This window comes from Ciconia boyciana, chromosome 9, assembly GCF_034638445.1.
Source record: "Ciconia boyciana chromosome 9, ASM3463844v1, whole genome shotgun sequence".
Lineage (NCBI taxonomy): Eukaryota > Metazoa > Chordata > Aves > Ciconiiformes > Ciconiidae > Ciconia > Ciconia boyciana.
This window is the reverse complement of record NC_132942.1, coordinates 12,538,424-12,554,227: the sequence shown is the minus strand read 5'-3', so window position 1 is coordinate 12,554,227 and position 15,804 is coordinate 12,538,424. Positions and strand designations below refer to the sequence as shown.

Genomic DNA, 15,804 nt, shown 5'->3' with positions numbered 1-15,804 from the left:
GGGTCTTGATGTCAAGCCTGCTGAGAGGCTGAAATGCCTAAGCCTTCATGCCCTGGAGGGTCTAGCTTGGCTCTGACCCATCATGCCAGGATAAAGGCAGCAATGACTGGGTTTGCCCTTCCACAAGAGTTATTTCTGGAACTACCTCACCTTTTCTCTTCTTAATTACTGCCATAGGTTACAGTTCCCCTGGTTTTGAATGGCATGAGCTAAGCTGACCTCAGGCACCTCTACATGGGCAGTTGGGCTTTGGATCCACAAAGCCTGTCCCTGCAGAGCCAGTGGTGGTTGGGAGCACTGCAGATACAGTGTGCTTTGCTTGATCCAGGAGAACATGGGGAAAAACACTTAACAAAGGGACAGAGTGTGTTTTAAAACAGAGACTACAAGGCAAACATGTTAAGCGCTCTGTATGCAAAAGCAGGAGAAATCCTTCCAGGTCAAGAAAGATCCTGCTGTGATTTGCGTGTGAAATGAACTCTTGGTGAAGGGAAGTAGGTGTACAATTTCTCATCAAATTAGTGTATCAGGCAACCAAGAGCACACTTTTCAAGATTATGTTGCAATTAATTTGATTTAACATCAGAGCCTCTTTTTTGTTCTTGTCCCATTATCTCCTCCAAGGCTTCAGACTCAAACTTTCTCTTTAGAAGTTCTGCTTCCCAGCACAGTGGAAGTCACCACTTCATTTAGGAGATGCCTGACCAGCTCAGTTAACCCTGAATACTGTCACAGCCATGCCACAAGCTGGATTTGGATATATTATCTACCTTTTGCTTTCAAAAGGTGAATTGCTCTATCATTGTAATTGCAAATTCAGGCCTTTTCTTCTCTCAGACTAGATACAGGGAAGATGCTCCAGGGGGCTTTGTATGCCAAGGAGCAGGATTTTTCAAAACCACTAGTGGTTTTGGATAGGGAGCTCAAGACCATAGCCGGTCACACACTGATGGTTCAGTACAAAGCTACTCCCAAAAATGGCTTGCTTGATGAGGGGTCTGATGGAGTCCTGCCTACCAGCAAGTGCATCTCCAGCCACCTCCCATGGCACTGCTGAGCCTGGCTTTCAACTCTCTTTAAAGGCATCTAGAGATGAACAGGCAATGAAAGCACCCAGAAATCCCAGGGCAAAAAAATATAAAATCTAATTTCCTTCCAAACAAATTAACTCTCATATTGGCAGCAGTGAAATCTTCCCAGTTTCCCCCACCCTACACTCTTTCCCCTGTCCAAGCTCACCTTCTCTGAAGGATGAGGAATGCCAGAACAACTATCACAGCCAGCATGAGCTCCACAAACACCATCAGCAGGCACATTCCTATAACATCCCCTACACACTAGAAGCAAAGACAAATCCTTGCTTCCTAGATAGACACCCCTACCCCAAGCCTTTGCCTCTGAGCTGGATTTCAGAGCTCCCCCATTAGCACTTCTCTTTTACCCACCTGCAGAGCTACTTTAGAAAACAGAGCACCAGCTCCTATTTCCTCCACAGCATACCCACAACCCACAAAACTTAGAGCCGTAGATTAAGGCCAGCTGTGGAGAATTTAAAGACTCATCTGTGCATGAGTGGCTGCTGGCAGGAATGGAGGGAAGGCAGCACTGGCTGCTTAGGTATAAAGCCTTGGTTTGCTTCTAATACTGTTTGGCTAGGGAGCTGCTAGATGACCTGAGCTGTAGGTTTTTAGCTGAGGAAGCTTGTTCTTCTGTACCTTTTGTCAGAGCTGCTAGTGTCTGTCTCTCTGCTAGGCACTCCTGATGACCCACACATTCCTCCTGTGCTGCTAGTGACCCTGTACTCTTGGGGAGCTGCTCTCTAACCAGCTGCCTGCAGGCAGGAGCAAGGCTGAGCCCTGTAGCCAGGGTGCTTGCTCTATTCTGCAAACTGCACTGCATAGCCAGGTAGGGGGTGCTGGCTCTCCTCTGATCCTTCTTCTGGGTTTCATATGCCAACCTAATAATTAGGGTATCTTTGTGGCTGGTGTTGCTTCAGAAATGAGTTCCTCCTGAGGTTTCTGCTTGGAGATGTCTGTCCCCATCCCAGCTGCTGTGGAGGAGCCCTCAGGGAGCCCCTGTCACAGGGGGAATGATGACTTACATCAGTTTAATTTAGTTATGGGGAGGGTTGAAATACCTGTGGTTCAGTTCCTAATGTAGTAAATGATCCTCTTGCTTATAAATTCTGTTGCATCAGCAGAAGCATTTTATGTTGCTGAAGGCTGCACTAATTACTAAAAGACAGAAATATATCTTCCACTGAAATTTATCCCTGTGCTTAAGCAAGGAATACAGATACATCTCAACCCTCTGCATCCAGGGCTAGAAGGAAATTTGCCACTCAGAACTCGTGTTGGTTTTCCTGCTTTGGCTTTGAAACTGTTGAGGGTGGAGGGAAATGGAAGAAAATGGGGAGATCCATATGGGTGAAGCTTGAGCTTTGTCCATCTGTTTCTGGCAGAAAGCGGCAGGGCTCTTTGCAGGGTCTCCTGTCCCTTTGCAGTCACCACCTGAGCTGTGTGTGGGTAGGGAGGACTGGGCACCTCTGCCCGTGCTGCTGCTGTTCCTCTCCGGGCTGTAACCCCCTGCTACCTGCCCCAGGCGCAGGAGGGACCAGGTTGCAGCAGATAAAGGTTACAGGCGGGCGTGAAGGGCACTTCTGTCATCAGACAGACATCTGCCCACAGCGGGACAGAGTCAGGGAGCCTCCTCTAGCAGGCACTGCCCTGGAGAGATTAACCCCAAAAAGGGGATGGAAAAAAAGCCCTGACATGAACATGCATTCCCTGCTAGCAAGTCTGGAGGAAAATTCAGACACAGGTGCAGGACCTGGTGAGTCAGACTCCTTTTTCTCCCCTCTAATAATACTGCCCTGAGAAGGGTCCCCAGGAGCTGGGCCTGGGTTATGTGAGGTCGTGGGGGAGCCTGAGCAGGGGAGGTTTCCAGAAAAAAGCGGAGCTTTAGGAACTCTGGAGGGCCTGGCTGTGTCTCAGCCCTGAGGGGGCTCGAGTGATGTTGGATTTACACCTGTGTAAATGAGAGGTGAGATCCAGTTTGGATGCAGCTTCCCAATAAACAGGCACACATATACTTATAGGTACATACTCAGCATCCCTGAGAGGGGCACTCTTCCAGCCTGCGGAGCTCCTGCAGAAGTCCCCACATCGGAGTTCTTCTGTTCCAGAAGAAGACAAGCCAGGCAATAAATACTGGAAAAACCCGTGAAGGATAAATTGCTGTGGCAGAAAGAAATCCCTTCAGCTTGGCAGAAGCTCTGTTTACCTCCCAAAGACTAGTCTCAGTCTCTCCCAGGGGCACATTAATGGATCTTGTTAGGAGCTCCCATGACAAACAAACCTTTGTCACACGCCAAGAGGACAGGCAAGTCTGCCAGCTCCCTGGTCCCCCCCTAGAGACATAAGAGGATGCTTTGTGCTGTAAATGCCATGCCAGGGGACAACGTGACAGTGCCGCTGAGAGAACCATCTGCGTAGGAGCTGTAAAGCAGCACTGCTGGTGAAGATAAGACCCCTCTCCCTTGAGGTGCCGTGGGCTTGCCACCCACCTCCCTGTGTGAGGAAGAGGGCTGGAGGTGGCAGCCGTGCTCGGGGGGATCCATCTGTGCTCAGGTGGGAGGCATCCTGCCTCCACGGGAGGCACCACGGGTCTGGGCTGATGCTGGCATGTTTGCCTTGTCCTTACCTTGTTACTCACCTTGCTGCTATGGATGGTCCCCAACTTTGAGTTGAGCTAATCTCAACACCCACTTTATGGAGTTGCCTTTGAAGACCTGGACCAACAGCTGCCACTTGTCCCATCAGGCCTGGTCTTGCTCGCTTGCCCACTTGGCACTAGTGTTCGTGGGAGACAGTCTTTCTGTGGTAGGGTCACGCTTTCGTCAGGTTAAGTTATTCAGCTATTGACTACATTCATTAGTCAGATATTGACGCATCATGCTGAAGAAAATGAGGAGGACTGCTACAGTGACTGCTTTATTGCTCAGTCTGTTAAAAGAAAGCTGCTCCCCATTTGCTTCTCCCCAAAAAGCTGAATATTAAAAAGGTCAGAAGGATGTCTCAGCATGAATCAGCCAGGAGACATATATCTAAGATCAAAAGGATTGTCAATCCAATTAACAGCCTGGGTTCCAGCAGCAGCAGGTGTTTTACATATAAAATATACTCTATTCAATGTTTCATCTCCAAGTCCACGTCTCTCTGGAAGTCTTTCTTCTCAAATCTTTTTTCCCCATCTCCCTGCTGTCCCAGACATCCCTCAGCTGGTAAGAGCAGTTCTGTAACCAAGAGTGTAAATTCTCTTTTTTCTCTCCTTCCTCAGAGATACCGTTTGTCTTTTTTTTGGAGGTTAATTAAAGCTACCTCACTTTCACATTGCAGCTGCCTGCCCAGATCAGAGGGAGGAAGCTCAGCATGTCGAGCTGTAGCAGAGAGCCAGACCCTAGGTTTCTGACCATAAACAGGGCAAGAGCTGAGCAAGCAGGGGATGAACCTCCCTTCTTCTGCCTGGGGATAGGGATCCACACTGTTGGCCATACTCAGTGCTGCTCTGCAGAGCACTGCCTGCCTGGGCAGGTGGGATAGCAGACCTTTCCCTGACTGCACGTAAAGGCGCCATAGGTTGATTTAAGCAAAGCAGGGGGATTAACGCTGGGGAAACTAGAAGAGATGAGGAAATGTTGTTGGATGTGTACAGGGGGCTGTACAAACCCCATCTTTGGGACTCTCCATCAGGCATCTGCTGCTCCAGGACTGAGCAGTGCTGGCATGCCCATGGTCCCCTCCATGCCAGGCTCCCTTGCAGGACCGCAGTGCTCTGCCCCACTGCAGCCAGCCTCTACTGTCAGCAGAAAGAAACCGCAGCCTGGAAGAAGAGCTTGCTCAGAGCATGTTAAAGTCAGTGTGCACCACGTGTAACAACTTCTCAGTGGAAATGAAGATGGGCTATTAACACTCTGCATCAGTGCCGGTTCCTCAGGGACACCCAAGGCACCCACATTAATACCCTATGAGCGCATTATGATTCGTGTGGGCACAAGAGAGTCTGCACTGAAGGAATGAATAGTGATGAGGCCATTATTTTATTGGACTTTCTGGAAATGCCGATGTTCCCCGTGCAGTATTAGCATAGCCAGCAGCAGTGTTGCAGGCAGGCCAGGAGGACTCAGTGAGCTGCTGGGACCTGCAAGCACCCAAACCTCTGTGGATATAGGCTCCTACAGTCCGAATCCCTGCCCGATGGGAGGTAGGAAACCACTCCGGTGCTGCTGTGGTACTGCATGGAGGCTCCTCTCTGGACAAGGACGACTTGTAGAAGAGGAGGACTTGACAATACCTTTGCACTGAGGCCAATATCCTGTCCCTGATAGTGGCACCTGATTGCCCAGGGGAAGATGGGGAATACACAAAGCAAGCAAGCCCTGGCCAAATGCACAAGGTTTTCCTGTTCCTCAGCCAAGTTAATAATAGAGAAGGATTCAAACCCAGAGAGCCACGTTGTATTTTAAGCTGATCCCAATTCATTCAGGGGAGCCATTAGGCTGCACACAACAGGCTGGTTCCCAGGCCGTGGGAAAGCTGCTGAAAAGCCGTGCTGGTGGAGGAAAGTACCCCTTGGATTGCTCTCTGATACCCTCGTCTGGCTGAATCTGGAAGCTCAAACTCCCAATGGACAGGACAAATCAACCCCAAATGGGTCCTCTTCAGCTTTTAGGACAAATGTGTGGGATTTGGGACCAGGAGTGCCTAACCTGTTGTTGGATGGGCAGGAGGGGGACATGAAATGTCCTGGAAGATGTGCCCACAGATAGATGGAGACTCTGTTTCTTCTCACCAGCCACGTAGAAGACTGCAGGGATCAGCACTGAGCCAGAAGGCTCCTTCTGCAGCCTGTGGTGAAGAAATGGAGGTGTGGGTGGGCTTTGAGGAAATACATCCCCACTAGAAGGAGAAGAGCAAGAAGACAAAACAGTCTTAGAAAGGGAGGTACCGCTCAGGCAGTTGCTCCATCAGGCAGCTTTAGAGAGCTGAGCTAAGGGGAATTCACAGCAAAGAAAAAAACAGACTTTAGTTTGCTTCCTTCAAAGTTATCCAGCAAGTGGTTTCCTATTAAAAGTAACCTTGGAGATGCAGCCGCCGGATTGACACGGCATCACCCCGGTCGGCTCCGCAGTCCCCAGCTGTGCCATGGCGATGCTGCTCTGGTACATTCTGTAATTGTTAATCAGTGCTATACAGTGCGCAACCACCACAGGAATCGATGCTTAAATAAGCACAGGGAAGTCTTAGCTAATGAAATGGGTGTTCATTTCTATTCTGGGGACAGGCTTGTTCTCTTGTTCCTGAGAAGTATCCTGGATTTCTCCGTGTGCTGAAGTTGAAGCATGGCAGTTGTGATCTGCATCTGCTGAAATCTTTCCTGTGACACATTTGCAGTGGCATCTCGCAGATAAACCTGGCTGTTTCTATCACCCCACCAGCACTGCATTGTTTCAGAGCTACGGGGCTCAGGGATAGCATGAGTGTTGGCCACTATTTTTTCTGGGTGTGCACCTATTACACAAGTATGTCTTATGAATCAATCACAAAGAGGAAGAAAATGGGGGCAAAACCAGAACCATGGCTTTCCCCTGAGGCTTCAGAGCATTTGCCTCAGGAGAGCTGCTTTGCTTTCAGCCTCCCTGTGCCTTCTTTATCTCCTTTGCCCAACCCCATGGCCTTTGTTCATCTCACTGGTGCTATGTTTTGCCCATCCCTTTTTGAGCAATCCTTTTGACTGGGAGAAACACACCTCAGCTGCTGGGGGGCCAAGAGGTGGAGATTACCCTATCCACATGGAAAGAAGCACTGATGAGGCTTCAGGACTTGGCACGAGCATCTTGTGGGCTAATGGTCCCCTCTCCCTGCAGGACCCAAAAAGAGAGGGGAGACTGCAGGCAGAGTCAGGGCTCCAGGTGGCAGAAGAAGTGGCATGTTTGTTCACAGCAGGATGAAAACAACACTCTTTGAAAACTTTCCAGGGACTTGCCCTGTCAGTGTATCTTTATTAAGGGTGTCAGCTTTGGAGCTCCTCTGGCATCCATGGGTGATACCACATGATCTGGCTCCTATCAACAAGAAAATCCTCTCCTGTGAAGTTTCTATGTTGGTTTTTCTGATCTGTGCAACAACTGCCCCTTTTCAGTCAACCTCCCTGATCCTACAAAAAGCATCTCTTCCTCCTGCTTCCCTCCTTCAAGCCCCCATCTAGGGGCTGTGTCTCTCTCTTGTATCCCAGTCCTGTGTAGATGCAGGACACTTTGCTCAGCATCGTGTGGGTAGAGAAGCTTCAGCCTTTGGCCGGCACCTTTCAGCCATCCCAGGATTGCTGCAAACTTGCCATTATTGTCCCCATTGCTGTCAGTGGCGAATTCTGAGTATCTTGCTCCGGACCTGCTCCCTCCTCCATGCCCAAGGAGGTCCAGGTTAGCCCTTCCTGCCCCCAGCTGGGGCAGACCTTGTTGCTGAGCAAATCTGAGCCCTCTCTGTTCATAACAAGCCTGGCTCTTCTGCATTTGGGGCATGCTAATCCTTCCTGCCCTCAAGCACGCTCCAAAAATAGCACCGAGCCCCTGCCGAGCGCAGCCTCAACAGCAACAGGTGCCGTACTGGAGCCGCTGTGGCTGACCGGGCTGCTCAGAGCCCACCAGCCCCCCAGCTGCTGGCAAACATGGCATAATTTCTCATGCTGTTATCCCGTGGCTTGCTGCCAGGCACACCTGGGATGCATCAGAAGCTGGGGTCCAGGCAGCAGCACGGGATGGCAAGCAAGGGCTCCCTCTCTTCCACCTGTCCTGCCAAAAATCATGCTGTGCCTGGCTTCCCGCGGGGCGTGGGATCTCTGTGCGGCACGAGGGCCCGATTGTCAGGTGGGATTCTCAGGCTGTTTAACAAAACCATCTGAAGTTTGTACAAGGACCAGCATGAAGTACTCAACTACAGCCACAGGATGGAGAGCTGGAAGTGCCATTTAACTCTGGTTAGCCACAATTTGGGGATCAAAGAGTCAGATTCCATCAAAACCATCTTTTTCACAAAAAAAAAGTCATTTCTGATTACACTTTCATAGGGGGATCGCTGAAACATGGCAAACTTCATTTTGGATTGACACATTCATTTTGCTTTGGTTTTGATGACAAAAGAAAACTGAAAAATTTAATTTCCTCTTCATTTGCTTTGTCCCTGAATGCACTTGTCTGGATGATGCCGAGGGTGTTCTCATTTTTCCCCTCCCCCTCCTTTGTTGTTTTAAAAAAAAAAAAATAAATCACAAAACTTCTCCAACTGAAGGAGTGTAGGAGAAAGTGGAACCGTCTGCGGGTCAGTGCACTCCACTTAGCGTTAGAAAGGGGAAGGGGAAGAATGTGGCAATGGAGATGTGATTTATTTGTTTTTTAAAAAGGAACATCTGAAATGATTTTTCAAAATGACAAATATTGCCTTTAAAAAAGAAAAAAAACAGAACCTTCCCAAAAATCTGCCTTTGCAAGCTTGGTGCTCATTGTGCAATTGCTTTCTGGTGCTACAATTTTTGCACATGTTTCTTGGAAGAAGCAGCAGCTGATGCTCCTGCCGGGCTTGCGCAGCAGTCAGGCACATGCAGAGATGCAAACTGGAATGTGCGGTTCCCCAAAGCAGGGCATTGCTGTATTCCCTGCCCTGGGAAGGCTGGCTCCTGGGGCAAAATACACCTTTGCCATAGAGCCAGGTCCCCATTACTGTACCAATGCAGAGCCATTGAAAAGGCTGCGGAGAGCAGAGTGAGTGGCCAGGATTTGTCTGACCAAATGCAGATGTCTCCAGCTGAGCTACTCCAAAGCGCTTTTGTAATCTTGGTAGAAAAATAGCCTGTCTAGAGAGGCAGTTTATCCTAGCATAGGATAGCCATAATTTCCTGATGTTTAGCTGACCTCTGCTTAACTAGGGTAGGCACTTAGATGCTGTTTGCTACCTCTGGGATGTCTCCTCTGCTGGTCTTTTATTCTTCTACTTACCCCCTCTTGCCTATTTAGGGCTTTGCAGGACCAGACCCTTTCCCACATGGCTGGTGCAGTACCCAGAGCCGTGGAGCTACCTGCTCCGGTTGCCTGGTTACTATTGCCATTGCAAACACGGTTAATAGTCATCTGCACCCCTGGACACCCGTACAGCCTTTCCATTGGCTTGGGTGGGCTTTGAATGAGGATTAACTCTTAAAAACATGGGCTCTGCATGCAGGCTGCAGTCAAGACCAGCAGCAAAAGAGTTAATGGTTAAAACCAGCATTAGATATTCTCTACTCTTTCAGTTTCCAGTCACAACAGTCTTTAGAGAAGCAGCATTGATAAACCAGCCTGGTGTTTGTAATGCCTGGACACATTTTGCTGTTATTTTTTGTGTTTTAATTACAATAATTTCCATTTCTGTAACACCCCTTCTTCCTGTTTTTCATTTCCTGCTGTCAGATGACAGCCTGGTCTGTGCAGATTCACATTTTCATTATGAATTTCGCTGACAGACATGTACAAAGAGAAAAGCAGACAAATAACCCAGCCCCCATCACTTCCCCAACTGATGAGGCAAAACCATTTCCCTCATCATCAGGACTGTGCAATCGAAAGGTGACCCCTTCTATCAATTTCCATGGAGACCAAAACAGAGCATCTGGGATTTAAACGTTCTCCCATAATAATCAAAATTATGGTAAATTACCAGCACCAAGTTATTTAATCCAACATTTACTGGGATTTGTGCCTATAGAATTGAAAGCAAATGTGTTTGGGAGACCCAGAAATCAGGTTCTGCTTTGGGAAGGCAGAGCGGTGCTGGTGGGGCTGTCAGAAGAGGCTCAGGAATAATATAGGTGCTGCAGCAGCAGCACCCTTCAGGGTGCTGTCAGGCCAGGGAAGCATGACCAGGGAAAGGGACATGTCCTCCAGAAGGCATATAAGGCAGGGAAAGTACCTGCTGCTTATGCCCAGCTGTGTGATTTTTAAAAAGATGCTGAGAGATGGAGGACCACTGAATGAGGGGATGTGGCTGTGGCTGGGAGGGACCATGGCTCTCAGGCCAGTGTGGGAACTAAGCCACCCTTGAGGGCATGGTCCCCCCAGTCCTCCTCCATCCTCCAAGAAAATCCATGCCCTGAAGCAATAGGGCACTGCAGGAAGGCGTCCTACAAGTCCTTGCTGGGGACTGGGAGCCCTGCTTGCATGGCAACTAACAAAACTATAATTAAAAGTTGCAGCTGGAGCAAGCCAACATTTCTTTCCTCCTGTTTTGCTGCTGGCTGCACTTGAAAAGCCCCTGTCTTCTCTGTAGCCTCTGCTATTTGCCGGGTAACATGAAAGCTAGCCAGATGTGGAGTTTTTTATTAACCTGTTTACATTTGCAAGTTATGAGGCATCTCATCTGCTGCAAGAGGTGATGATGCCAGAGCCTCGAATGAACAAACAGGTCAGAAAACAAGGAGCAGAGACTGAATCTGCTGCTCGGTGTGGGTGGAAAGGGGTCGTTTGATTCCTGGAAGGATTAAACTGACTCGTAAAATAGCCCCATTCAGACAGCAGCATTTGCGAGCGCTGATATCTTAGCTTAACGAGGTTCTTTACCAGCCATTTGAGAAAGCAATTTTACATGCTGCTCTCATGAGATTTAAGTTACCATAATTCATGTTCATACCTCTAACCATGAAAGGATGAAGAAAAGGTTTATTGCAGTTATGTGCTGCAATAATCTCCTCACAGCTCTTTTCTCCAGATTGCTTTAAAGCTTTAGGAACTTTCGAAAGACATTTGGACACATCCTAGGATGGCTGGAGGCAGTGGGGTTGTGTGTGCTCTTGGCAAATAAGGCTCACAATTTATCCAGTCTCAAAACCCAGGGCTGACCCCAGAGCTCAGTAAATCCAGGTACAAAGTCTGGGAGATGGAGAAAATCCATGCTGTTAGCTTGCTGGAGGCCTGCATAGGTTAGACAAGCCTCTTTAATGTGGATGGGTAGGTACTTGGGTCTGCATGTGGCTGGCACATAAGCATCTGAGCCAAGTGACTTTGGAAATGTCCTTAGAAAGCAGGGTGAGATGCTGAGTTTTTGTGGTTTGCAGTCACACTAAAAAGTGGAGGTATGGCACCATGGAGACCTGCATACAGTTATGCAGTTCAAGGCTGTCTCTGTTCCTTGATCAAAGACATACGAAATTACCCTGGCAGCTCTGCATGCAGGTCCCACCAGAGGACCGGTCCCCAGGCTGCCTAAAGCCCCGTGCTCGCTGGCAGCCAGAGAACAGGCTGCCGACAGACGTAGCACAACCACTGCCTTGAACATCTTTATGTATTAGGGCACTCCAGGCCCTCCAATGTTTTAAATTGGGATGATTAATTGTCTCATCATGAATTCTGTTAGAAATGTGTCATTTTGATTCTTTCGTTGTTTGGGGACCAAATTCTTCCCCTGACAATTGCTTCTGAAAAGCTGTAATGTTGTCACTGCCACCCTGCCCCATGTCACTGGGGAGAACAGCTGGGGACTGAGAGGAGGCGTTAAGGAGCCTTCTGCTCTATCACTGATCTGAAGTTTGGGCAAAGAACCAGCCTTCAGGACCACACACTGCCATGCAGGAGACTTGATTCCTCTGTTGTCATCCTGTGAAACCCTTGGGAGACTCAGCACCCACTTTCCTCTGCCTTTTTTTCTCCTCCTTGGTTTCTTTGACCTGTTCTCCTGCTCTGCTCCATAGCACCTGCAGGACTGGTACCTACATGGCCTGCCTTGCTCCTCTCTAGCCTTGTTCCACAGCCCCATTCCCACAAGGCCTGGAGATATTGCAGCCTGTTACCCATCAGCATCAGCAAGCTTTGTGGAGAGGCCCTGCAACCTGCTTTGGTGCACTTTGTGTTTTGACTTGCCCTGGCTATTCTGCCTGCATGCAGCCTCTCCCCCAGGTAGCCCCAGCACCTCCCCACGAGCTGCCCTGGCATCCGCAGGAGCACAGCGACTTTCTGCTCCCACCATCCAGGTGCAGTCCCTTCCTCTGGCACCGCTCGATGAATAGCATAAAAAAGAAGAGTGGGAAGAGGAGGACTTTTCATTCTTTATTTGTAGGAACAATTTGTTCGGTGAGAAGAACAGAGCTCTTACATTCACAATGGTGCTCCAGCCGAGTGCTGTACACAAAGAGTCCCCATGCAAGCGCTCCATGTGCACTGAGCCTGCTGAGCCCCCGTGCTGCTTGCGGGTCACGGGGCTCCCTCTGTGCGGAGCTGCGGCTCCAGCTCACTGATACGATTTCCAGGCAGGACAGACCACAGCTCCATGCCACGGCACAGACCTCTGGCCCCTACCGATCCCCAGTGCGGCTGCCCAGGCAATACTGGAGCATCACCCACCTCCATTGCTCAGCTTGGGCTTTGCTGAGATGGAGACTTTGTTGTGTACTGTCCCTAGCAGGCATTCGCTCCCCATAGGATTTGAGTGCTTGTTGCCAACGCTGATCTGCCTTCAGACACAACTCTCTGTCTGCCCCTTTCCGGTGCCCCACGTGCTTTGCAATGAGGGAGAGAGCAGCTCCACAGCCACTGGGGAGACTGGGCGTTGCCAGAGGTCCCGGCTGCTCCACTGGTGGGTACGGATCCCCGACAAACTCTGCACAGCTGAATTAACAAACAGGCTCATTCTGTGCCAAACTACGGGCAGGACAGCGAGCAGCAGCAATCAGGGAGCCAAAGAGGTTCTTGGAGGAGGAAGGAGGAGTGCGGGTCAAGGGGTAGAGCCTGACCGGGACATAATGAGCAGCAGGTATTTGAAGAGCATCACTAGGAATAATGGAATGAAGTTTTCAAGAGGAAATGCAGGTGGAATACTAATAGTACCTCCAGACTTGGACTACAGAGCAATCTCCCAAAGGACAGCACAATAACCCTGGTGTCAGGGCATTTAAAAATAGACCCAGCACACCACCGGTAAATGTAATACATGGAACAAGCCTGAAGGGTCATAGGCAGATGGATTTGTAATACATCTCTTCTATCTCCAACTCTTACAACTCTGCAAGGAAGCAATCAGCAATAAGCAGGTCACTGCTTTTGGGCCATGCTGACAAATTATCAGAGCAAGTGTATCCATTTCACTTACTGCAACTTGCTCTTGCACATGAGAGGATTTGTGACAAAAAGAACTACAACCATCCCATGTGTGTCTTTAACCTGAAAACTAATCCCAAGGGCAGTGTTTCCAGTACATAATAAGTGACTAGAGCCAGACAGGAATCTTCTGAGGAACAGGTTTTGGTTGAGAAATATTTCCATTCAGCAGCCACACAGGTTTGGACAAAGCCTTGGTGGGGCACCTCAGAGGGAAGGGTACAGGAGAAGCCAGGCTGCCCTGGAGCAGCCGGGAGCCCTGCCAAGGAATGCCCCGGTGCCCTGGCTACCTCCTGAGTGTGGGAGAGCAGCAGGGCACAGGAGAGCCCCCCTCTCCCAGAGAAACAGTTCCGCTCTGCACTGGGACACACAGGCTTTCCATAAAATAGGATACCTGACCACGAGTGGATGCTGCTGGTGTGCCAGTTTTTTAGCAAAATGGGTAGGAATAGCCAAGGCTGAGCATGAACCGTGACAGCACAGCTCCAGCATTGTCTAGAGAGGCTCGTGTCTGCCAGTCTCAAACTGTCTGTGTTAAATGGGTCTGTACATGGATATCTCTTTTGGACAGAGCAGAAAAGGCTGCCAGCTATTAAACCTCTGTGAGCACACTGGTGGGAACTTGCCTGGCTGTGGATACAGCCCCCTGCGAGTGTCCAAAGCCAGGATGTACACATAGTAAGTTTGCTTCGTTACAGTTGGGAGCACCGGGAGGACACGATCTAGGCAAGCAATTTGCACAGAGACACATACCCTGCACAAGCACAGCTGCACAATGAAAATCTGGCTAGAGAGGCACTGCAGAGCCTATGCAGACTACAGCTGTCCTGCTGTCCTTCACAACAAAGGTTTGCCCAGCATGTTCTTAATTCTTGAAAGATCAAAATTGCACACTCACCCCAGGGGAAGTATTTCTGGTTTAACTGCAGCCTTTTCGTCCTGCCTCATACGTACACCCCGTGTGCATGCCCGGATCCAGCCTGCTCAAAGCATACACCTGCCCCTTTGCCCGCTCCCGTCGCACAGACACACAGCACGCACTCCCTCTCTTTGTCCTCCCTCGGCTGCGGATGTTTGTGGGGAGGGTGCTCTGTTAGCAGCTTTGCATCAAGCAGCAAGAAAATAAATAAATAAATACGATTGCACATGAGGGAAGAGGTTTGCAGCTGGAAGCCCGAGAGAGAAGGTCTGAGATGGGGCTCCCAGCACAGTTCAGTACCAGCATGTTTTGCCCAGGCCTCCGGGAGCAGCTTGGTAAACAGAGACCTGCAGCCGCCCAGCTGGGCATGACAGTCTGCAGCTGGGACACCACCTGCAACTAAGAGGTGCACATTTTCCTATGGTTTTGAATCAGTTTTTCCTACTGTTTTCTTCCTGAGCCCCTGTCACTCCCTCGTCACTGTCCCTTTCTCTGCTTAACGAGTCTTTTACAATCCAAGATGCAGGAGCTGAGTGTGCAGCCTGCCAGCATGCTCATTTCCAGAGCTACAGGAGAGGGACGGGTGCTCTATAATGTTTTGGAGCTCGGGTGTTAAAACTCGGCTCCCAAGTGTGGCTAGTCATGCTAGCAGGTGACTGCTTGCAAGTAAAAGGATTGCCAGGTTCAAGCCTTTCTCCTGTCTGAAGTCCAGGCATTACAGTTGCAGATTTGTTGGCATAAGGAGCAAACGAAGGCCACGTTACGTCTGCACTGTGCAATGTCAGCCCTGTCTAGCATCAGCACTGCACTGGGCAGCACAGTTGCACATTGGGCAGGATTTGCCCTGTGCTAATACTTCTGCTTGTTTGTGAGGGTCTGGGCCCCACATGCAGTACACGTAGGCCTAGAGAGAAAAAGAGGTAGACAGAGAAGACACCAGAAGGAGAAACAAGCACAGAATAAGTCAAAGCAATCTTCCACGCTCCTTCCCTCTCAGTCTTCATCAGATTCCTGTTTCATCTGGAGCCCCAGCCAGCACGTGGACAGGCAGCTGTAAGCACGCCCTGCCGGTCTCCTGACCTGACCATAAGGCAGTGACCTTGCTGTGCCTCTTCCAAACCAGCTGCTGGAGACAGCCACATGGTCCTGATACCCCCTTCCCTTTTTAAAGTGCTTTCCAAGGACGCTGTGCCGGGGAAACCCCTCTGCACCTTTTGTGGTGATTTGGACATTCACCTCCTTCAGTTCACAGGGCTCCTGTAGCTTCTTTCCAGAGCCGGTTTCACAGGCAGTGACTCCTGCAAAGTGCCTCTCTTAGTGCTGGTCCCCCATCTGTGTCCTCCAAGGCTAGCAGAGCCTTTCCTGGTCCTCTGGTTATCCTTCATCAGCTTCTCCTTCAGGTGATGCACGATGGGCTATGGGTTGGGATGAAGACATTTGCCATGTTGCCAATCACTTCGCACAGCATCCCCAGGCTCAGAGAAGCAAGGCCGTGCTCCCACTCAATCTCTTCAGAGCCCTCATGAGCTCAGGATGGTGAGGAAGAGAGGTCAGCCCATTCAGCTCTCAACCATTCCTGGACACCCAGGGATCTCTGTGGGACAGAGAAAGAAAGAAAGAAAAAAAGCCTCAGTTTAGCGTGGTAGAGGTTGGGGCAGAGGAGGGATTCAGATGCTGAAGCCAGGAGAGAGATTACACTTCCCCAGGACGC

At 49.8% G+C, this 15,804-nt stretch overlaps 1 protein-coding gene across 1 annotated transcript in view; it reads right to left on the bottom strand.

Annotated features, from left to right (window-relative positions):
• Positions 1 to 12,160: 12,160 nt before the first annotated feature.
• Positions 12,161 to 15,804, bottom strand: part of ADRB2 (adrenoceptor beta 2) — a 37,926-nt gene continuing 34,282 nt past the window's right edge. The window contains exon 2 of the mRNA XM_072873564.1: positions 12,161 to 15,687. Within this exon, the coding sequence (XP_072729665.1) occupies positions 15,653 to 15,687 (35 nt within the window). The 3' untranslated portion in view covers positions 12,161 to 15,652. The remainder of the gene's footprint in view (positions 15,688 to 15,804) is intronic.